Source organism: Labrus bergylta, chromosome 4 (genome assembly GCF_963930695.1).
Source record: "Labrus bergylta chromosome 4, fLabBer1.1, whole genome shotgun sequence".
Classification (NCBI taxonomy): Eukaryota; Metazoa; Chordata; class Actinopteri; order Labriformes; family Labridae; genus Labrus; species Labrus bergylta.
Genome location: NC_089198.1, coordinates 31328126 through 31351660, shown reverse-complemented (window position 1 = coordinate 31351660; position 23535 = coordinate 31328126). Strand labels below are relative to the sequence as shown.

The window sequence follows — 23535 nt, the reverse complement described above, 5'->3', positions numbered from 1 at the left end:
CAACATGTAAATGGATTTCAGCATGGAATTTTTTATTATAAGCTGCCGGTTGGCTGGCTAGCCAGCTCTGCGATTGGACAGTCTGAGAGCCGCAGTGCATTGTGGGACGGGAAGTCTGACACTGATACATTAAAGCATCCGGTTTATTTACAGAATGAAACACTCCGTTTTGATGGTTCAGAACAATGACCGTTTGTGTGTTTGTTTATGTGTGTATAAGGTTTATATCAAGTTTTATACCAAATACATTGTATTATCTCGCACTGTCGAGGCTGAATCTGTAAAATTACCGCGGGAATTCCTCTGTCTCGGCACTCCAGCTGTCCGTCTGGGTTCTCTGTGCTGTGTGCGCAGCCTGTGGGTGTTGAAGGAGGAGGGTGCACCGAGCTGTAATGGATCAGAGAGGACACACATTGCACACGTATCTGGTGGAAGTTCTGAGTAGTAGGGGGCGGTATAACAGAACTATGTTTCTTTATGACAGTGCAGGTGTACGGAAGAGGATAAGGGCCACTGATTTTTTTATTTATTTTTTTCTGACTTTTTTTTTTAGGATTCTGACTTTAGTCTCAGAATTCTGGCTCCAAATAAAAGTCAGAATTCTGCCAAAAAAGTCAGAACCAAAAGCTGATTTTTCAGTGGCCCTAATCCTCTTCCGTACAGTTGCACTTCAAGACCTTCAAGTTATTTTTAGGGCTTCTTTGCCTTCATTAGATAGGACAGATGAAGAGGGACAGAGTCTTGCCTACAGTCGCAGCGATGTGGACCATAGCCTCTGTAAATGGGGTGTGCGACATAACCACTAAGCTATCTGGCGGCCAACTGTGGTAGTGAGATGAGGACAAAAAAGGAAAAAGGCTTTGATCCCCACTAAAAATAACCAGTTCAGTTATATAAATCATTGTTATCACATGGTACACTTCTAGAAAATGGATGCTTGAAAGCAATTAAAGAAGAAAAGAATCCAAGAATAGATAAACCACTCTGTTTTTACTTAAGCAAGCTGAGCACAGAAGAATAGCTAAAAATGATATACAAGGTTTACGGATTTTATCAGTGACAAATTAGTGAATTAAATGAGTTTGCAGCTCTTCATAACTAACACTGCCTTACAGAAAACTTGTAATTCCCGTTGCCATGGTAGACAGCAGTTAACATTGGACCCATTATGTAAAAGAAGAACAACAAAACATCTGCGTCTTTGACCTGTGACCAAACCAAACCAGTGAAAAACCTCTAAAGTACTGGTGTGCACTGTGGATAGTGACTCAAATTATCACAACACCAACTCAAAATAATTAGCTGCAGTAATGTGTGACTGGCATTAACATAGAGAAGCTACATTACCACGTAATTTCTCGAGAATGTGTCTGCTGTTCTGTCTTGGTAGAAATATTGAAATATAAAAAGCAATACAGCCTTCGCCAGGAAATCAAACACAGAAACTAAATGTGCTTCTTATCTTAACATTGACTCTCCATATAAGGCATGAGTTTGTTTAGTTATAAACATTTTTTTGGTCTTTGCACTCGGTTATCTAAAAAGCAATGTGCACTTGTCCACACCTGGGGGTTAGATGGAGCGTTATTTACAGCGCTATTTCCGCAGACTCTTTTTTGTCATCACATCTGAAGACTTCTTTCTGAATTTCAGCAACAACAAAAAAAAATCAACATTTTAGGTGTCTTACCATTCAGTTTGTCGATGTGTACACCTTCCTATTGGTATAGACACACCACCAAGGACAGAACATCACTAACCAGATTCTCACTCTGATGTTAAGCATAGATACAAGTTTCCAAAGCCAGATAAAATGGAAGGCAGGGGTTAAAAAGAAATATTCAAAGACAGTAATAGGGTTCAGGATTATCAAATTTAAACTGTTAAGCATAACAACACCTCATTCACCACATATATATTTACCCATTTTCCCTTCCCATGAGATTGTTCTGTAGCGAAAGAGGAAAGGGTTAGAAAAGGGGAAATCTTCTCCCATTGACTCGTTTTTGAAGACACCTTTAGAGTTCCTCCCTACATATCAAAACCGCCTTTCATTTTGTAAGGCAAATGTTTTGGGTATACCTTATCACAAGGGCTCTGCAAATCCTGTCAGTTCAAGAGCCCCGCTGCTTTATCCAGTTGTATTGTCACCAAAGCAGGGCAGTAACAGCAAAAGTAAGCCTCTAGGTTATTACAGCAGATCCTCTGAAAGAGTCTTCTGTTCTCCAAAAAGTTCAAAACATAGCTCCAACCATTTGACAAAATGCTCTGACACCAGAAAACACGCCAAGAGCGCCTGTAAGAAAAGCCCAGCAGTCAGCCTTTGAAGTTGGTGTTACGCTGCACCATTTTGGTCCAGGAGGCTAACTTAGTATGACCTTCCCTGCTATGTTCAGGGCCATCCTTGAAGCGGTGACTCCGCTTCCGATGTCTAGTTTCTCTCCTGAAACCTGGCTTTTTTGCTAAATTAGCTAGCTGCACAGCTGTGCAAGCTCTGGTTCAGGAGAAGCATTGGGGAGCTTGGAGTTGAAGATCTGCAGAGAGTCCTTGATGCGTGCCACCTCTCCGGCTGACAGCTTGAGCCGATGGCGCAAAAGACAAGAAAACAGATCGAGAGGCTGCGGTGCCGGTGGAGACAGCCGGTTGATCCGGTCTCTCATCTCCAACAACATCAGAAAGGCTGCGTCCTGCGTACCCTGTGTGTATGGATAGTCTAACTGCAGAATCAAATCCTTGATGCCCTCTGGGTCAAAGTGCATGCTGTATCCAAACACTTTAAGCGTGTTGATCTTCATGTAACCCAGGTTGGACGTCTGGTCATCGAGGTCCAATGGTTCATAGAAGAGAGTTTCATTCACTGTTGGATCATCTGTGATAATGCGGCTCCTCAGGTAGATGTGCACCGTTTCAAAGAAGGACTTCCACTTGTTGCCCAGAGTCAGTGTCCAGTTGTAACACTGTGCTGTTGCAACAGCGTCCAGTCGAGTTCTCTCCCAGTCAGGGAAGTCAGGCTGGTTCACTGGCATGAACCAGCTCTCAGAGTGACTCCCTCCAAAAGGATTTACATATATCGCAGGCACAGGCTCCAGTGTTGAATTCTTAGTCAAGCAAATCTGAAAAGAAATGCCCAACAGCATGTGGATGAGATTGGACTTGTTCTTGTTGCTCTTGAGTGTCAGCAGCATCCTCTTCCTCCAGGCAGGATTAAACCAACTTCCTAGGCGCACGTCATTGCTGATGTAGATGGCATGCACCTCTAATCTGCTGTCCAGCCGCTGCAGCAGATACTTGACCTGAAGACAGAATGAAGAACTGTTAGAACCTTACAGGTAGACAGATATCAAATATTGTAATATTATTTAATGATGGATTAAAAAAAACACACAAAGACATTTCTACAGCTGTTTCAGCAGCAGGAACTTCCCCAAGGACTAGGTACCTAAAATGAAACCATTTTGACATGTGCAGAGCTGTCCTGCTGGTCTAATATGCTGGAAAAAAGCATAAGAAAAATGCTTCTCCTTCATGTTAAGGATCAAGTCATAGATGGAAAATCTACCTGTGAGAAACTGATTCAGAAAGCAATTTGCACTTGTCCATACCTGGTGTTAAATGGAGCGTTGTTTACAGGGCTTTATAAGCAAACCTTTTTCAACACATGTAAATCTTTTTTTCGGTTTTTCAGCACTTTGTAGTGACACATTAACGAAGTGGAGGGCAGGCTCAAATATGTGTTTCTTTCATTAGGCGTGTGTCAATAAAGTTTTTCTACAGTGAGATTCAAGCTAAACTGATTCCCCTGTGCTGATTGCCCTATAATTATACTGGATCTACATGATGTAAGGAACAACATAAAAGAGTCCTTCAGATTGGAAGACAGTTTTTTCCACCAGAACGAGCCTGATGGGGGCACTGTTGGCCGAGTCGTTAAGGCCCAATGTACAGAGGATGTGGTCCTAAAGGAGAGTGGCCCGGGTTCCTGTCCCGCATGTCATCCCCCACTCTCTTTCTCTGATTTCCGATTCTATCCACTGTCTTGTCTTTGCATTAAAGGCATAAAAAGCCCCAAAATAAATAGCCTGATGGGACCAGTCTGACATTGAGTCTGGTCATGATGTTATTCCGCTTATTGTGGTCCACATAATTGAGTTCTGTTATGACCCAGTAAGTCTGAGCTGAGAAATAAAACAATAAAAAAAAAAGAAATTAGGTTAACTTCAGTGAAAACTTAAAAAAAATAATATTGCTATAATAAATGTCTCTGTTAGAACTGTAGACCTAAAATACACATTCATTTATTTGGATTTTTGTTTACTTATATTCTCATGGACTGTTATACTTGCTACTAATGTTATATTTTCCTCATTGTGTATTTTAATATTTGTCTCACCACAGTATGAGCATGAGTGGATTGATAAAAATATTTTTAAAAAAATCTGAAAACCTCAGCATCAGGCATATCCAAGTCCAAGTTCAGGTAGTGGTCTAGGGATGCGGCGATGCTTGGTCGGCAGGAACCGAGATGAAGTAGGTTGCCGTGGTGACAGGCTCCGCAGCGGGTTGCGTTGTCAGTGGCACAGGACAGGCAGGAGGTGGAGGAGGTGCCCACGATGCAGGGAATGGCTCCCTGACAGGTGGGCTGCTCCAGGGGGCAGATACAGCTCTTCACCTCTTCAGAGAAGGAGCCCAACACACCATGCTCGTTACAGTAGATCAGAGACTGCGCCCTGTTCAACCAAAACCCAACCGGCCTGCAGAGGAGAGGAAACACAACAGGGCTGTCATGATTTCAGTTCTGTATCTCATATTATTCCCTCACTCCCTGATTTCCAACTCTATCCACTGTCCTATCTCTGAAAATAAAGGCACAAAATGCCCAAAAATAAATCTTTAAAAAAAAAGTTGGCCTATTATGCTGATCCCCATTTTAAAACTTAAAAACTTTTTAAACTTTAGTTTAACAATGTTGGATTGCCATTTTAACGTGGCCGAAGATTCAGCTCATGAGGTAAACGCATGTCCAAAGTGCGCTATGCTTCTTGTTCTGCTTAACACATGTCAGTTCACTAAGACTTTCACAAGACCGTTTCAAGCCTCTATAGGCAGGTTAAGCCAATTTGCATGGGCTGTTCTACCAGCACACAAGCGGCCCTCCCCATGCAGCTTTGCAGCCTTGCAGCGTTCTGCCCCCCCTCCCTGGAAGGCTTCCAGACAGCTGGCCAATCAGAAGAAAGTAGGCATGTGGGGGTGGGGTGCATTACAGAGACAATTTGGCACCTCTGGAGTGTCTTCATTTGTCAGTCCTTGAGGTTGCTGCCTGGTACAAATATGACACGTTTTCTGAAAATGAAAAGGGCGGGTGTTTTGGTACGACATCGGAGATGAAAAGGCAGGCATACATAAATTACCATCCACTTTGGTGCTGTAGCAGCAGCAACAAGTTCTGACTGAAAATTGGCTCAGCAGAGATTCTATCCCCAGGCTAAGTTCAGGAAATCACACACCACGTTGCCCAAATGCTCCAGCAATTCCTTCCCCCCAGGCCTATGTAAATAGACAAAAATGGATGATGATAAAACAAATGGATTTGTGCAGAAGGAAATAGGGAGCTGTTTGCAGCTCAGCAGCCTCTGATGACTTGTTGTTGCTGTTACGAGGTGGTTTAAGACTCTGAGTGACAGAGGGTAAGGTGGAGAGTGAGGGTGAGGCTGCAGGACGATGAGTGAGGGAGAGAAATACAGACAGAAAGCTGAGGCAGAGTGTGTGAGGTGGGGGAGATGAAGTCGTGGGTACTGGGGAAAGAACTGTCAGGAAAATTAAAGTCCTCTGTAAACAAGTGTCGGGCTGTCAGACTGGGAGAGGACTTGATTACAGCACGCTACAAGACCACGTACCTCACCTCCACAAAGGCTCCCAGCGCCAGTTAGTAGACCCTTCATCTCACACCTTCCCTTCTTTCTTTCTGTCTGACTTTGTCTCCCTCTTCTCATCACATCTCGTCTGTCTCCTACAGCTTGTCCAACAATGTTCCCTTCTTCTCGTCACACCCTCACTTGAAAAAAAAACAACATTTTTCCTGTCCTGCGTGGCAACTTAACTGCTACATTATGACAGCTGAGTGAAGCTTGTGAGGGTACTTTGCTCAGGAGTGAACCACAGGTGTAGAATTCACTCAGCAAAATGAGTCATTTAGCCTGTCACATGGGTTTTAACAACAGTGCTTAAAGGCTTTATATGCGTTATTTTTTTGATCCAGTAGATGTCGCCCTTGAGCACCAGCATGAAACCAAAACAACTTGTTTTGTTGTGTTAGCATGCTAATGCCAGCGATCTTTATTATGCTCGTATCTTCACACTGCATGTAAATTTACCTGAAATGAGCGTGATCTAGAAACACAGTTAAGCAGTGAGTACAGTATGTTATTCTTCTTTTCTCTAGTCCCTCAATTAAACAACTCAATTATACAAGAGGGGAGGAGTCGGCCGGCTGTCCTGGCAATGTAAACAAACTGAAGATAGGACTCTGAAAACTCTGAAAACATCACAGACAGTGGGACTCGGGTGTTACACCCATCGTAGACAGTCATGACTCACAGAGTTATTTTCAGAGGATATACTTGATTTATATTATATTTAAGTGTGAAAAATCACATATAAAGCCTTTAATGTGTTACTGCAGTAGGTGTGTTTTCAGACACCTGCCCATTTGTGCAACCCAAAACCCTACGAGTTAACTCTATGTTGGACATTTCTGCACTATTTCCTATGCGACAACAGATCTGAAGTCGTGAGTGTGTTCTAGGCATACTTTATGTTTCCCCCTTTTGATGGGACATGTAGATGTAGTATTGTATACACAGTGTGGTTGCTTTTTTTGTATGTTTGCTGTGGTAGCTGTAACTTGTTTATAATACATCCTGCAGTGTCACAACTCACAGGAGGTCTTTGCACATATTGAGTTGTTCCAGAGGTTTTCAACATTATCAAAGAAATCAAAGACCTCTAATGGTTCGGTCAGTCATCAACAGAGAAGAAACTGATGGTGAGAACACCTGAAGCTCCGCCCTGCTCCGCTGCTCACTTGTTGTCTTGATTTGAGGTGTCTCTGAATAAAACTGAGCTCCATTAAGGCCATGACACACCAAGCTGACGGCAAAGGACTAGTGGCGACGATGGCCGCTTGTGGCATTGCATCACGTCCTGGCCAAAAAGTTGCACTTGAACACATCACAAAGACTACAGCCGACGGCCGACCACCAAGTACGTTCTGCGCGTGCCTGAGGTGCGGCGGTATAGCTCTTTGTTATGATACGAGAAGACCATTTTCACACCGCTGTCACTCACCACTCGTATTATAGCCTACTAATGGAGAATAATGTCTGATAAAAAGTAGAAAATGGCGCTGGCGTTGTCAGCTCTTGGTCTTTTAGTTGAAAAAGAATAGAAGAGACGGAGGAGACAGATAAGGAGAAACCACACTAATGGGTGAAAGCATGGATACTACAGCAGCATGCTCAAGGGGCTTTACTGAACCTGAGAGGAGAGCTGGAGAGAAATGAAACCTCCCAACAGCCAATCAGAGAGATCCCTCTCACCGACGCCAACCGGTGAGTTACGTTTCAATGCAAGATATTGTGCCAGATATCTACATCTGAGAGTCGTGGCTCGGGTTGTTGGTGAGTGGAATCTGTTAGTGTGTGGTGCGCTGTTTTGGTCATACTGTTGCTCTCCACAAGATAGGACCGCTCACTGACGATCTCCTTGGTATTTCAGGACCTTTAGGTTTATTTACTATATTAGTTTAATTTATTTTAACAATGTAATGGTTTTAGGTTTAATCATATATGGGATGCAAAAAACAAAAAAAATGTCTTTTGATTTAAAAGACTCCTATGTCAACATTACAGCACATTTGTTGTCATGGTAAAATCATTCGCGTCTTGCTCCCACATTGTCTTTGCTCCGTGTCTGCTGGGGTATAAAATGATCTCAAATTTAAAAAAATGCTGTAAAAAGCAATGGAGCAGTGTCTGTACTACACAGCGGCTGTTGTCAACAGACTGTTGTCATAGAGACAGGACAGACGCACAAACTGCTTCATGCAAACCCTCCTGAGCAAACAGGAAATGCTTTTCTGCCCGGACAAAAAGGCTAACCAACATCAGAACTCATACTGGTGCAACGGGCTAACGGTCATTACAGAGCATATTACATATCTGCAATTTCATATTAAGTATTAAAATGTTCCAAAGCGGAAAAAAAAAACCAGATCTACCAACAGATTTTCAACACAGTTCTGCCCCAAGCCAAAGAGAGAGACGAGAGGTTGTGGAGCAGCTGCCTGAATAATGAATGTAGATTTGTTTCTACCTCTAAGGAAAAGATCAAGTCAGCACAAAGTCGGATCAGAAGCAACGGCTAAAAACATTTCTCAACTGTTGAAGTCATTACAGAATTATACAGAGACTTCTGCTTATTTAAATGTTGACGGTTTTTCTTTTGCGTGCAGTTATTGTCAGCCAAAAACTAGAGACCCTCCGACCCAACCATGTGAATCTGTTTAAAGGAAGTGACACTGTACCCTTGTGGCATCATGTCCCCTCCCCCTGTGTGTAAAAAACTTGTGAAGAATTCAAAGCTGACTTCCTTCCAAGAATCATGGATCTGGGTTTTCCCATGCTGTAATGTTAAAAAGCCTTCAGCTCTAATGAATCATCTCGAATCAGCAGCCACAACTTTGAGTCATGACAAATTACGCCTTCCTCATTTATTTAGTTTTCTGTCAGTGTGTCTCAGTGGTGCTGTACCTCTCTCGTGGCAGACTGATGCGAGGTTGTTTGGGGCAGCGTTTGCTCAGGGTGAACAGCTTCCTGATGATCTTCTGGGCTTTGCTCTGCACCAGGGCCGTGCTGGACTCCAGCTGGGCGTATCGCTTCTGGAGGGACAAGTCGGCCGACCAGAACTTGGCAATCGTGGACACATTCAAGAACCTGTCAGTGGGCAAGCGCTTCAGGAGGGCCTTGAATTCATCTGTAGAGAATGACAGAGACAAAATGGGGGTAAAAATTGGACCCACTTTAATAATTTGGCATCAACAAAAACTGCTTTTCAAGCACTGGAAACCCTTGCGTCACAATCTGTTGCTTCCAACATGGCGTGCTCAGATAATGACTGAGGAGCTAAAGGACTTTCATGTGTCATTAGAAAACAACAAAAAGCTGTTACATTCTAATGAATTGTCATGACACAGTAAACACCTGTGCTTCAATCTGCAGTGATGCTCATTCCCCTCACCATAAGACACTCATTTTATTCCCAGCAGCATCTCTTGCAACATTGTCATTTGATAATGATTGACAGCATGTTGTCATGTGCAGATGGCCTTTTTTATTCACATTGTTATTTCTTACGTTAAAAGGCTGAACCAAAAAAAATCAATAATCACCAGCTGACCAAAAGAAGCATGCGGCTCAAAGCTGAGAGTTTTTTCTCGGTCTCTCCTGGTGTTCCCTTCTTAAATACAAATGTCACAAAATACTTGAGATGTTATTCACAGACCATTCTGCAGCCATCCCAGCAAGTTTGTGTCAAAACCAACAAAGCAAATAAGAAGGGACTGATTTGAGCTGCTAAAGGTTGATAACTATTTTAACAAACATCACACGAGCTTCAGGGATCTTCAGCAGCATGGCAGCCGTAACTACTAAAGTATCTGAATGAGTTTGATTTATAATGGCTGAAGGCACAGAATGGTCCATACTCAAAGACTTTTTTACAATATTTAACAGATGTTGAAAATGTGAGAGACTCCACAAATCATGACAAATAATTATAGATTTAACATTTTTGTTCCAATAGCGTGTGGAGAGAATCAGTATGACCAAAACAGCGCACCACACACTAACAGATTCCACTCACTAACAACCCGAGTCACGACTCTCAGATGTAGATATCTGGCACAATATCTTGCATTGAAACGAAACAAATGCTAAATGGACTTGATCTTTTCTAGTCTTCTGACTACTCAAAGTGTTTTTACACCGCAGGTCACACCTACACATTCACACACTGATGGTAGAGGTTTACTTTGTAAAGTGACCATCAGTATGAAATAATCCCATTCACACACCACCAACAAAGCAGCAGGAGCAACTTGGTGTTCGGCGCCATGCCCTATCGGACACATTGAACATGTGACTGCAGGAGCTGGGGGATTGAACCCCCAACCGTCCGGTTTAGAGACCAAATGACTCAACCAGCTGAGACACAGCCGTCCCCAAACAAACATGGCAGACGACTTACAGGAAGAATTGGTGAAAGTTGTTGGACTAATTCAAACAAAAAATTAACACATTCGTTACAGTGTTGCTTCCCTCTTTAGTCAGCTTGTATCCCAAAGTGGATAACATGTCATTCTACGTAACAGTCAGCTCTCCTCAGGCTTCCCCCAACACAACAGGACTTTGGATTGTAAGTATGCAACATTTATTGAAATCTGAATAGAATAGAATCACTTTATTTATCTCACGGTCACTTTATTTATCTAATTTTTACCTTTACAGTTATTTTGTATATATTAGGTCTGTTGTTCCATTATTCACCATGCACCTTAATAACTTATCATTTAGTATTTGCCTACTTGCACATAGTTCTGTATACATATATTTATTTCTCGTTTACTGCACATAGTTCTGTTTACATCTGGTCACTACTGCACATAGTTATTAGTTAGTCCGATCACTGTCCACTTATATCTACTCTTTTATATTTTGTATTTTTAAGTTAAGTTTAAGCTTTAAGTTGTATTTAAATTGACTCTTTCTATTTAGGTTAAAATGTTTCGTTTACTTGCACTGTTGTTAATTTACTGCTCTGTGTGCCTTTGAATTGCCCCCCGGGGACAAATAAAGTTTTTTGAATTGAATTGAATTGAATTGAATAGAATAGAATTACTTTATTGATCCCAAACTGGGAAATTGTGGCGTTATCTGTGTGGCCCAACACTCTTCAGAGCAGACTGGATCAACAGCTAACAACCCCTCAGACCACAGGAAACCTGACAAAATAATCTCTTGAAAATCTTGCATTACAAGATAGGCAACCCAAATCTCCACTCCCAACAATTCTAAACAAAGTCCTGATGTTTTCATGGTTCAACAGACTATCTTGCCAGAGTTTCCTGTGGTGTGATTCAGTCTGCTCCCAAGAACGATGGGACCACTATACGATTTCAAAACTCCCCTGATTTACTTATGGAGCAATGTGAATACATGGTTTCTGGCTCATTATGTCCTGAGTGCACAAATGAAAAATTCAAATTAGATGGCCATTACTTCAAATGTGTGTCTGTGTGAATTTCATAAAAAAACTGAGCACCATTGGGCACGGCTCAAACCTCATGTTGGATTTGCCAAGAGTTCCCTCTGAGGTCGTTGTAGTTCCATTCTGAACCAGTGGACAAATATTATGCCTGTATGACACCTATAGGGGAAATTGAACCTATTATTTACTTTTCTCCCAAATCCAGCTAAGTGAGACCTCATCGGACTGTTCTGGGTCTGCCGGAGAGTCATATTCCCATGTGCTGTTGTTGGCAGCGAGACAGCGAGGAAATCAGAAGCCAAGCCGATCTGAGCTGAGCCCAACTGATGAGACTCGAGCCTATTACAATGCTCAGTGATCCCAGACGACACAAATGGTCTGTCTCGCTCTTTCTGTCCCTCTCTCTCTCTGCTTCTACCTAACAGTGTGATACTTCTCTGGACTAGTGAGTCAGAATTTTCCCGTTCTCTCTCTCCTGAGGATTCTGCTTCGGCTTGTTCCTGTCTGGTTTTTCTCCCAGCCTTCTAGTCTCTCTCTGCGGCCTCTCATGTCTTCTGTAGCCTCTTTATACTGGTATGTAGGGCAATATTAACTGTTTATACCATGGTCTGGATAAATACTCCATGCTGATTATAGCTCCTGGAAGGATTTCTTAGTTTGTGTTGATTTTGGCACCTCTTGTGGACAAAGCTGTACATCTCATCTACAATATTTCCTGTACATATTTTAATTTTATGCCTTTATTAAATAGACTGCAGAGTGGATAGAGTTGAAAATCAGAGAGAGAGAGGGGGATGACATATGGTACAGGAGCCACAGGTGGGATTTGAACCTGGCCGCCATTTCAAGGACTACAGCCTCCTTACAGGGGTTACACGAATTGACCACTAAGCCACGCCCGCCAGGTAAGTCATGTTTTCAAGGTCACATATTATGCAAAATATACTTAATCATGTCAAACACCAATATGGGTCCCTAGTGCGTCTACAAACCCCCCAATTATGAGAAAAGTCCATCCTCTCCGCCTTTTTCCTGCTCCACTTTTCAGAAAACTTTAGCTCAAACAGGCTGTTTGGAGATTTTCCCTTCATGGTAAATGGACTTGAGCTTATATAGCGCTTTTCTAGTCTTCTGACTACTCAAAGCGCTTTTACACCACATGTCACACCCACCCATTCATACCCTTTCAATCACTGGTGGTAGTGATTGCTATGTAGTATCATCCATCAGAAGTAACTAATCCATTCATACACCACCACTGAAGCAGAGGGAGCAAGGACACAATGCACATGTTGCTCAGCTGGGGATTGAACCCTCAACCTTCCAGTTGAGAGGCGACGACTCTACCAACTGAGCCACAACCGCCCCTTGACATGACATCATAAAGGGCAGTAACCCCTCCCCCAGGTGGGTGACACTCCCACAGCTAGGTGTTTGTTCTGTCCCTTGGGTTGGCCTTATCACCGTTAACAATAGGACATGGAGCGAGAAAGCCTGAGACACCCAAGCCTTTCCAGAGAGGGGGGGGGGTGGTCAGACACAGCTTTTTACATATTTAAAGGTACAGACAGAAACAGCCTGTTCTGAGCAGGGCTGAAATAGAGGGGTTTATAGACATGATCAAATACAGGATCAGAGTGGATTTAGAACAAGAAACTTCAGACATGTTTTTGGGGTGATCTCGGACTTATTTAAACTGGTTGAAAATGACTTTAATGTGTGACCTTTAACAAAAAAAATCTCACCCTGCGTTCTTCTAGCATATTAGTGTATCACTCATCAGAAAATGTCAGGAGCGCACTCAGATACTGTGGGGTCTTTGGATTAGACTTGTTATTTTTTGCAGAAAAAGGTGTAGATGTTTAAATTAATCCCAAATGTAGGCTATATAATATCTTTATAATGCAAGATTTCACTCATGACTGGCTGTTTAAGCTAAACACAAAATCAATATGGAACAAGTTTACTGGCTCTCACAAATAAACACAAATTTGCTTTATTTCTACTTCTTGTCCACCGTTTCTGTTGGCTAGAAGATTCCATTATCAATCTCAATTATTTGTAGACTTAGTTCATTAGAATATACAACATGGTTTCAGACCTTCAGTATGTTTTTTTTGCCTCAGCACAGAGACAGGAAGTGAGTTTCACCTGATCATTAACAAGTGAGATCAACGCCTCCACATGCCTCAGCACACCCTCCTTCACTCCGTCCTACATTTTTCTTCATCTCCTTTCGTCTTTCCCCCCATCAGTGATTAATTTACACACAGTGGCACACACACACACATTATTTTTAACACTCCCTCAGCATTATTCAAGGCTCGCCTCTCCCTCTCTCTCTCTCTCCTCACACACTCAGTAAGAATCATTAGCACTGCCATCACGCTGGAGAAATTTGTCTGTCTGTTTTCCTCCCTTTTCCTGACATTTATGACTCCATGTCTAAAATTTATGGACAATTTGGCTCACTCAAAATCTATCAGATAAAGAGGCCGGGGGGGTTGTTTTCCATAATGGGTGACCGCGCGGCCCCAAAATCTCCATCTCTCTGCCGAGTTGGTGATTCATGACACCATCAAGCAGAGACGACAGCTAAGTGACTGGCTGGCTGAGGCCTGTTCATTTAACTCCCTACAAGGACGTGGGGTATTAAAAAGTCAGCGCCAGGATTTGCAGAAGTCAAACTGCCCGGCAGTGAAGTGGAGGGTGAAGTCCATCAAACTCAGAGGGTTCACTGCTGTCTGGTTTGGGCCTAGTTGGTATAGCGCAGCTGTTGGGATTAGAGTCCTTTTCAGTAACTCCCGACTCCCATGTCTAAAAAGTATTACAGCTTTTGAAAAGATTGGGTGAAGACATTCATGAACCCTGGGGGATGAATGCTAATGACTTTGGTGATCCTCTGAATATTCAAAATGACGTTTGATCAGACCAAAAGTGAGGCAATTTCTCCCTTTTTGTTTGACCATGAGATAAACTGTGCTTAATCACCAAATATATGCTCATCGGAAAACTTAAAACCTTGGTTGTTGGGTTCATAATGTCATCCAAGAGGCCCTAACAGGCAAAGACTGTCTCAGTATTATTTTAATTGCCATATTCAGCTGCTTGAGTTTTTCTGTTTCCATTTTAATGAGGTGTTAGCTATAGGTCACCCTCGGCTCAGCTGGGTACCAGAATTTCTCAGAGGGACAACAACCACCTGCGTTCTGTGTCAGATGCTGTAAATTATCTGTCTGTCTGTGTTGAGTGGTTGTTTTACAGTATCTGGAAAAATCACATCACTATCAGACTTATAACAACAGTATGAACCCAAAATAAACAGAAATTGGTGTGATTTTTTGGAACAAGCTGGAAGAAATGATTCTAAATACAAACATTGTGATAAAGATTTGTCTGGGACTTGGAAAATAACTTTTTCTAATGTTTTTTTAACTGGAATTTTAATCAACCTTTTCTGATGCAATTTCCGTCCATCAGCAGGATCTCTATGCGGATAAGCTTTTGTATCATCTTGTGAAGTTTGTGCTCAAGTTGAAAAACTAGTTGCACAGCTCAAATGGGTCTCTATGGTCATTCTCTATGTAATCAGTCCACAGAACAATTCATTAGTACTTGATCTGAAGATGTCTAAAGTAAAGGACAATGTCAGGTGATTTTATGAAGTCCACATAGGTCAAAGCAGATCTGTAATTATCTGCAACTCCAACACATGAAGTTCTACAGCTGATTGATGGATGGACAGATGGTCGGACAAACAGACAGATGGAAATACCGACGGATGGATAATTTCATAATTGGATAATGAAATAGATGGATTATTGGATGGATGGATGGATGAATGGCTTAATCATTAAGCCTTAATGGATGGTTGGATAATGGATGAACAGACAGCTGGACATATAGATGAATGGATAATTGGATAATTGAATGGTTGGATAATTGGATGGATGGATGGATAATTGGATAGATGGCTAATTGGATGGATAGCCGCACAGATGGATGGATAATTGGATGGACAGCTGTATTGATGGATGGATAATTGGATGGATGGATGGATAATTGGATAATTTAATAGATGGATAATTGGATGGATAGCTGCACAGATGGATGGATAATTGGATGGATGGATGAAGGGTTTAATGGATGGTTGGATAACGGATGGATGAACAGACAGATGGACATTCAGATGGATGGATAATTGGATGGATGTTTGGATGGGTGCATAATTGGATAGTTGGATAATTGGAGGGATTATAACATCATGACTCATGGCAACATGACTGACTCTTACTGGTAAATGAGAACACTAAGCAGCTTGACGAGCTTATTGAATAATATTTTATGTTTTAATGTGTGCGACCTACGGGATGGGTCTATCCATCCATCCTTCCATCCATCCATCAGTGAATGGATGGCCTCTCTTACGGCCATCTTGAAAACCATTTGTCCTCTGATATTTTCTTAATTTCGGTCAAGCCTGTTTGTTTTTGATGAGCTCAGATCTGAGGGAGAGCAGCTTCAGCAGAGCTTAATACCACGCTGACATTTTGCTGTGTTGGTCTTGTTGTATTATAGTTCAGCTGCCTCTGCGGGAAAAATGTCAATCTTATTTAAATTGCCCATTTTTGGAAAATTTTACTTCAGATTATTGAATTATATAACTGAAGTTGTTTAATTGATTCTCAGGTTTAAGAGCTGCGAGTTTATGTTCATGTATGCATTGGAAAAACTTTTTGAATCAAACAGAATTTTCTTGAGCAGTTTGACATCCATACTTGTGTTGTTATGTTGTGTACAATTAAATGATCTGTAAAAACATGCACAGAAATCAGTTGTAACTCTTGCATATCCTTCCTGTCACAATGCGTCTGTCACAGCTTCAATTAGAAATGATGGCTTTACATCGGTCTGTCACATGTCACAGTGAACACCAACATCTTTTTCTCAAGATGCTTTCTTTCTCTGCAGTGCCCCTGCCTGTCTGCCTGTCTGGATCAGATCCTCTCATTAAATCCCTCGTGATTTCACGCAACAACAACTTCAATAATCGTCCTTCTTCTGTGCTTTTAATTCCATTGCAAACATGACAGACAATAAGGTTGGAGTTGGGATATCTTCAGGCAAACGCAGCAGCGCTCTCACTCCTTTACTTTTTCTTTTTTCTTTCTCAGCGTTGACGCCGGCTGGGAGAGACGGAGCGGAAAACAGAGGGTCCAGAGCTGTCGAGTAAGCTGCTATCTTCATCACTTCAAAGTGTCTGTGGCACATTAAAGGCGCCATTCATCACACAGCACTCACACAATAGTTAGCAGGGGAGATTTTATGTGGCAGTCTTTTAGGTACTTTGTATTAAAAAAGCACACCTGAAGTACTTTTTGAAGTCAGATCCGTCATTGCCGAGAGGATTGATCGATCTCTTTGAATCAAAAAAACACTAACTCACCTTTAGCATAAATCCCTCCAGTGATATGTGAATTATATAAATATATATGGTAATGAAAATATGGCAATAAAACACTTGGGGGTCTGCAATTATAATCATAGTTCACTGTGATGAGCAGAGAAAAGAAAACGTGTAACCTCAGGGCATTTTAAAGGTAAAATATGTCGAATTTTAAAAACATAATACCAAATAAATTAAAATGGACCCATGTTAGAAATATTTTATAGATGAGTACTTACTTAACCTCAAACAGTTACCAAAGCCTGAGAAATCCATCATTTTATAGTTGCAATGGGGCGTGTCTTGTCATGGCGGCTGTCATGACAGACATGACATGTTTATCGCTGCCGTGGAAACAACAGAGACTGCTACATAAAGAAGTGGGAATTACTACTGAAAGCTGCTGTACTGTTGCTGTATGTGCTGCTTTGATAAAAAAAAAAAAAAATGTATGTAAATTATACTTGGATACATCGTCGGGAAACATATTGCAGCCTTAGGTCGGTTTCGTCCGGTCGTCTTGACTACGGTCAACTCGGAGTTTGTTTTCATCGGGGTAAGGGTTGGGGTGGATTAGCAGAAAGAATCACTCCCATGATTCCCCTCCATTCTCGACGTCATCTTTTGTTATTGTTTTGATTGAGAGCCCCCTGGTGGTGGACTATGCACACTGTGTGTTTAAATCATGAACCAGACTGAGATTCGCTGCATGCACAGTTTAGCGTTAATTTTGTATGAAGTCGACTACAGAGAGGTTTTAATTGTCCTACTTATGTATCTCTTAATCCTGTCAAAAGTGAAGCAATATAAAGAGCAAGAATTTTTTTTTTTTGAGAACTCATCTTAATTATCTGTCAATGTGAGTGATTCACAAGGATACACTTTAATCCTGTTTGCCTCTTAATAAAGTCGGCTTTTTGTTTTCAGATTAGCCCATAATCCCCCTAAAACTCGCAGCTTTTCCTGACACATCTCCCATAATTGGCAGAAATCCTTCAAGAGGACAGGACAAATGTCTGTACTTGACATAAGGTGAACTCGAAATTCATAAGCAAGCTGCACACTGAACTATTTATTTTTTTCCACGCAGTCATTAATCTTTGCAGATCAAAGTGTTGAGGAGTTCAGAGACGGCTTATAGCTCGACGCAACGATACAATCAAACCTGATTTTGATCTGCGAGGCCGACACAGTCACAGAAAAGGTAAACAGCAGTGATACAGTAGATCACATAGGTATGTAACACAGAGTCTGCTGGAATATACTGAAATATTGGATTTTCTACTTCTTTGTTTTGATACATAAAAGTCACATTTAGTTTTTCATTACATTCCTACACACAGTGGGCAAACTTTTTTAGCCTCTATCAGCACATGCCTGCCGAAACTGACCTGACTGACTTCATTTCAGTCACAGATCAAGCACTGACCTGGATTTCAGCATCGTATTTTTAGAGCCCCCATGCTCCAAATGGAAAAATATGGTCAGTGCATTAATGGAAGTTGATGGAGCTGTTGGAGGGGGAGGAAAAGCAGTGGGAGGAAAAGTTCAGGCCATCCAGTGTAACGGGGCAAAGACAGCCAACTGGCTTGCAGTTATGAGACGTACATCACTTTGTATATCCTCTAAATGTGCTCATTTGTTTATTAAAAGAATTGCGTTTGCATTAAAGAAAACACTCAATGTAGATCATGATTTATTTAACCTTGTAAACTATTAACAAGGCCTATTATGTTTCAAATTGTTGAACCGCTGAGCTTTGTATTTGCTGGTTGTTGTGTTTACTTTGCCTAATTTTTTCTGTGTTGGATGTGGTTGTGTTTTGTGTGTGTGTGTGTGTGTGTGTGTGTGTGTGTGTGTGTGTGTGTGTGTGTGTGTGTTTTCTCCTTTTCTGCCTAATCAGGTGTGGGCCAGTCCCTGCAGGTAATTGGCAGATTTGCTTCTAGCTCTGCAGCTGATAGGCTGAGTCGTAGCCTCTATGCTCTAAATAAATGGCCCAATCAGAACGGTTTACACGCACAGTCAGGCCGGGCTACACGCTTATAACTCAATTAGGCCATTTGAGTGGAATACTGTCCTTATCCCAGTATACAAGCACTGGTGGAAAAATCAATTTATTGACTTAAGTATGTTGGCTCCCCTGCTGTACAAGGTGTTATGCCCCCTTTTAGCTAGTTACTCTCCTTCTTCTGCTACATCATGCTAGTCGGCCCATCTCCGCTCCGGCAGCGGTTTTCTTTTTATTCAATGTGTGGGCTTCCGCTGCGCTGCCTCTCAGCACCGTAACAGATATGCAAGGCTTTCTATTTTTGCATCAATTTACCACAGAAAAGATTGAGCGGACAGGAAGTCAGTCACTGAAACAACATTGAAAACATCCGGTTTATTTTCAGATGTGTGTTTCTTTATGTGTTTTAAACATTTTGATACATTCTTATACCATGTATATCTTATCTTGCGCTTTTGCTATTGAATCTGTTACATTACACAGAGAACGCAGCCTGTGGGTGTTGACCAATAAGGGTGCACAGAGTGGACCGGAGCCCACATGCAAAGCACTCTTACGGTATCTGGTCAAAGTTCTGGGTCATATGTGGCGTACACATGCAAGAGTTGCACAAATTGTCAAGGTGTTTTAGTCTGACATGTTAACAAGCATTTAAAAAGTCCAGTTTCAGTTAGACTAACACAATAAATCCACGTTTTCTAACTGCATGTAAATGTACTGAATGAGGCCAGCCCATATCCCTCTTCTCCAGACTGGCCGTGCCGTGTTCATTTAACCTTTCTAATATTTCTTCATCAGTTCAGTTATCTCTTGCAAGTTAAGTCGGTTTACTTCATGTTTTAATGTTAAATAGTACAATTTTAATATAATTTACAAACAGTCTGTACTATATATATACTATACTGTCCACATGTTTTTCTTTGTCCTGTTTGGTCATTAAAATTATTTTGTCCCTCTTTCTAATTCATTCATTTTATTTACTGACCCTTTTCCTTTTGTTTTGATTTGTTTGTATGTTTGTTTTTGTCTAAATCTGCTTGCAAAACTGTATCGTACCACAGTTCCCCTCTTGTTTGTATCTCTTCTTCGATTGTGTGAGTGTGTGTATGCACGTTTTGGTGAATAAAAAAAAACCCAACAACAACAAAAAAAAAAAATTCTAAAGAATTTCTTCTTGTGTAATGCCGTGAACTACAAGTCACCATGGCTTATGAACCTTTGACGGGGAATAACAAATTCAAGGTTGAACAAACCTTTAGCAAATAATCAAGTCTCAATTCCTTAAAAATATTTTACAGAATAAAGTCTCAATGTGCCTAGTGTGGTGAAAATCCATTATCTATACCGCTTATTCCCGTTCGGGGTCTAAGCCGTCATTGGGCGAGTTGGCAATCAATCACAGGGCTGACTAGACAAGCAGCCACACTCACATTCACACCTACTGTACGGGCAATTTTATTTTTGGAGACACCAATCAACTTAATGAGCATGTCTTTGGACTGTGGGAGGAAGCCAGAGTACCCGGAGAGAATCAACACATGCACAGAGGGGAAAACATGCAAACTCCACTTGGATAGGCCTTACCCGGCAACGGGGATTCGAACCAGGAACCTTCTCGCTGTGAGGCAACAGCGCTAACCGCTGCCCAAGAAATAACTTATCCCCTGGTGAAACCTATTTTGCTAACTCTCACATCAGCTTTAACATGTAACATTACATGAGTAGCATGAGTGGCATGGTTTGTGATTCGTCACACATAATGACAATCCTTTGTCCTCTCTGAGATTTAAGTTTAAGTATGATGTCCTCTCCTCACTCTGCACAACTACGTCTCTACATAAGATGTGATAACAGGAAGTATCTGTTGTTTGTCTGCTGCGGAGCCTTACATGTTGCTAATCCACTGACAGGGAAGAGAAGTGTCTCTTTTATAACAACTTGTGAATATGTAGGCTTATGAAGGATATCATACAGTTATGTCCAAAGCCTCAAAATCTAAGTCTGATTCACATGCTGAGCGACATCTGTGTTTGTGCCAAAAGCCTTTTTTGTGACTCCAGAGGGACCTGTGCAGATTCTGACAAATGGCCTTAAAGAGTTTGAAATCTAGAAAGAAAACCCTTGAGGCTTCGAGTTAAAAGAAACCAGCTTCCCAGACCCCTGTTGCTCATTTCTTATCTCTGCTTGAGACCCGAGCCTTGAGGCTAACGTTGCAGCTACAGGCACAACACACCTGAGTTTAAGATACTAACAGAGAGGATGCGTTGTGCTATCTGTATTCATCCTGTCTTCACTGCTCTCTCTCTGTCCTCCATTTAAATAATAATAAAGCAAAATGTACTTTAGGCCTGTCTGCTAAATGATTGGAGGTTGTCATCAGTTTCAATTGTATTAATATAGTTTCACATGTAAGTTTTTTTTTTTAAGATTTATCTTGGGCTTGTTTATGCCTTTATTAGATAGACGGGACAGGAGATAAAGTCTAATCAGGTCATCAGACATGTAATTTAATTAACCTTTTCTTTTTCTAATCTTGAAATTAAAGTTTGAAACCATTGTCAGTGCATTGGCTGTATGTTTGGCAAACCGCTGATGTTGATTAAATTTTGATTTGTCTGTAAATAGTCAGAATAATATAAGATTTATGGCCTGTGAAAAAATGGGCTCAACATTTACTTTGGTGACTCATCAAAATGAATAGACTCAGAACCTTACCATAGACTGTGTAAAAATGGACATGGTCCAAATGACGTCACCCAGTAGTACCTGGAAAGGCATTTTGAAGACCAACGATGGCGGTCGCCATGTTAAACTTTTAAATCAATCTAGCGACAGGCAAAGACGTTGAGCTGAGACAGGCCTCTAACCTCTTGGTAAATAACAACAATGAACTGCACGTTGAGGTTGTTTACCAGGAAGACCGTTTACGTTTTTTTACCCAAAGTCCCAAACAGACTCATAATCTCATAACCGTATTTCTCCTGGACGTATTGCCATCGAAATACTTTTTTTCCCCCAATCAAATAAAAGTTATGCATTTTATTAATCCTGTCACATAATAACAGGTACTCACACATTCAGTTCTCCTTGGTAACATCCCATCTACCTCAGTCATAGAGCGCCACAGGAATGAGTCCTAACACCCTGAAGGAAGTTAGCATTTGAGCGCCATGGGGACTATTGTCTTAAAGTCAATGGGAATTATGAATGGGTTTGTGGTTAGACACCTGAAATAAGGTCTGTGGTTAACACAAGCTTAAGAGATGTTAGTGTTTTGTTAGACGACATAAACTACGTTAGGTAATACCCCTACTTGTGAATTTTGAAGTTTTTACTTGTCTTTAAAAAGGCTAGTGATGTCACAATCGTCCGACTGTGGTGTAGTTAGCTTGTAGCGTAACGTTAGCTTTTTACTTCTGTCGGCTGCATTAACGCTTCAAACATCATAAAAATGGTGTTCATCTCTGAAGATTATCCTGCTGAACAAAACGCCTACTCATCAGAAACGTGTGTTTGCCAGAGATTATTTTCTGCAATGATCCAAAATCCAATGAAAAAATCCCATGGGAGAATTCTCGTTAGACCCCATGGCGATGCCACTTCCGGGTTGGCCTACAAAAATACGTCATATGGTTTGTTCTCTATGAAGTGGTCTCTGTTGGTTGCTATGTAAGCTGCCTCCGACAGGACAACATGTACTAACAGCTCTCATTCAGATTCTTCACTAAGCTCCATCTTTCAGTGGAATACAAATAGACCAAATGACAGCCCAATCCCCTCCATGTCAGGCATCGCTTCAGGGGAGGTCTGGCTTTCTAAACCACAAATTGTTACTCTGCACCACAGAAACCCAAAGAGGACAACACTCTGTGCACTGGCACGGCATCAGCTGAACGAATCTGTGGTGTGTCGCAGTAAAAACCTGACATGTTATCACGCTCACAAATCTAAACATATGTGACAGATTTACTCTCCAAATCTTAGACACTTCCCCCCATGGCCTGAGTGAGAAATGGGAATCATTTCTGTGGGGGAAACCAATATGTGCACAAAACACAACATGTCAGGGAAGTAATACTATCAGTGTGTGCACTTATTGGACTCTGGTGGGTGATTGCAACATGCAAAAAAATAGCTCTAGTGTGGTGCCTTACAAGTCATAAAGAACATCAATCTCACCTAGAGGCACCTTTTTGCTCCAAGTTCAAGGTAAAAGGCATCACCTTGGCCGAGAATAAAGAGAGGCTGAGATATATAAAAGTAGCTCCAGAGAGATGTTGACAGCTGCAGCCAGCAGGACGTCTCTGTGGGTTCACAATTCATCAACATGCTGGTTATAGACAAACACCATTCACAAAAAGTAAATCACGAGTCACATATTATTAACGCTAATATGTGTCCCCAGTCTTTCTACAAACCCCCCAATTATGAACACCCACAGAGAGAGAGAGAGAGAGAGAGAGAGATACAGAGGGAGAGATAGGAGCTTAAGGTGCCAGTTCCCTCAGCAGTCTAAGCTTATAGCAGCATAACTAGGAGCTAGTTCATACCTGTGCCAGTCCTAACTATTAGCTCTATCAAAAAGGAATGTTTTAAGTCTCCTCTTACAAGTACAAAGTATGGCTTCCTCCCGGACCCTGACTGGTAGATGATTCCAAAGGAGAGGGGCCTGATAACTGAAGGCTCTACCTCCCGTAGTACATTTTGAAAATGTGAGCTCAAACAGGCCGTTTGGAGATTTTCCCTTCATGACATCACA

General features: G+C 41.5%; 1 protein-coding gene across 1 annotated transcript in view; it reads right to left on the bottom strand.

Annotated features, from left to right (window-relative positions):
• Window positions 1–971: 971 nt before the first annotated feature.
• Window positions 972–23535, bottom strand: part of brinp2 (bone morphogenetic protein/retinoic acid inducible neural-specific 2) — a 244398-nt gene continuing 221834 nt past the window's right edge. Inside the window, exons 7-9 of the mRNA XM_020629885.2 lie at window positions 8808–9030; window positions 4445–4751; window positions 972–3293 (exon numbers count right to left, since the gene is read on the bottom strand). Coding sequence (XP_020485541.1) covers window positions 2472–3293; window positions 4445–4751; window positions 8808–9030 — 1352 coding nt within the window. The 3' untranslated portion in view covers window positions 972–2471. The remainder of the gene's footprint in view (window positions 3294–4444; window positions 4752–8807; window positions 9031–23535) is intronic.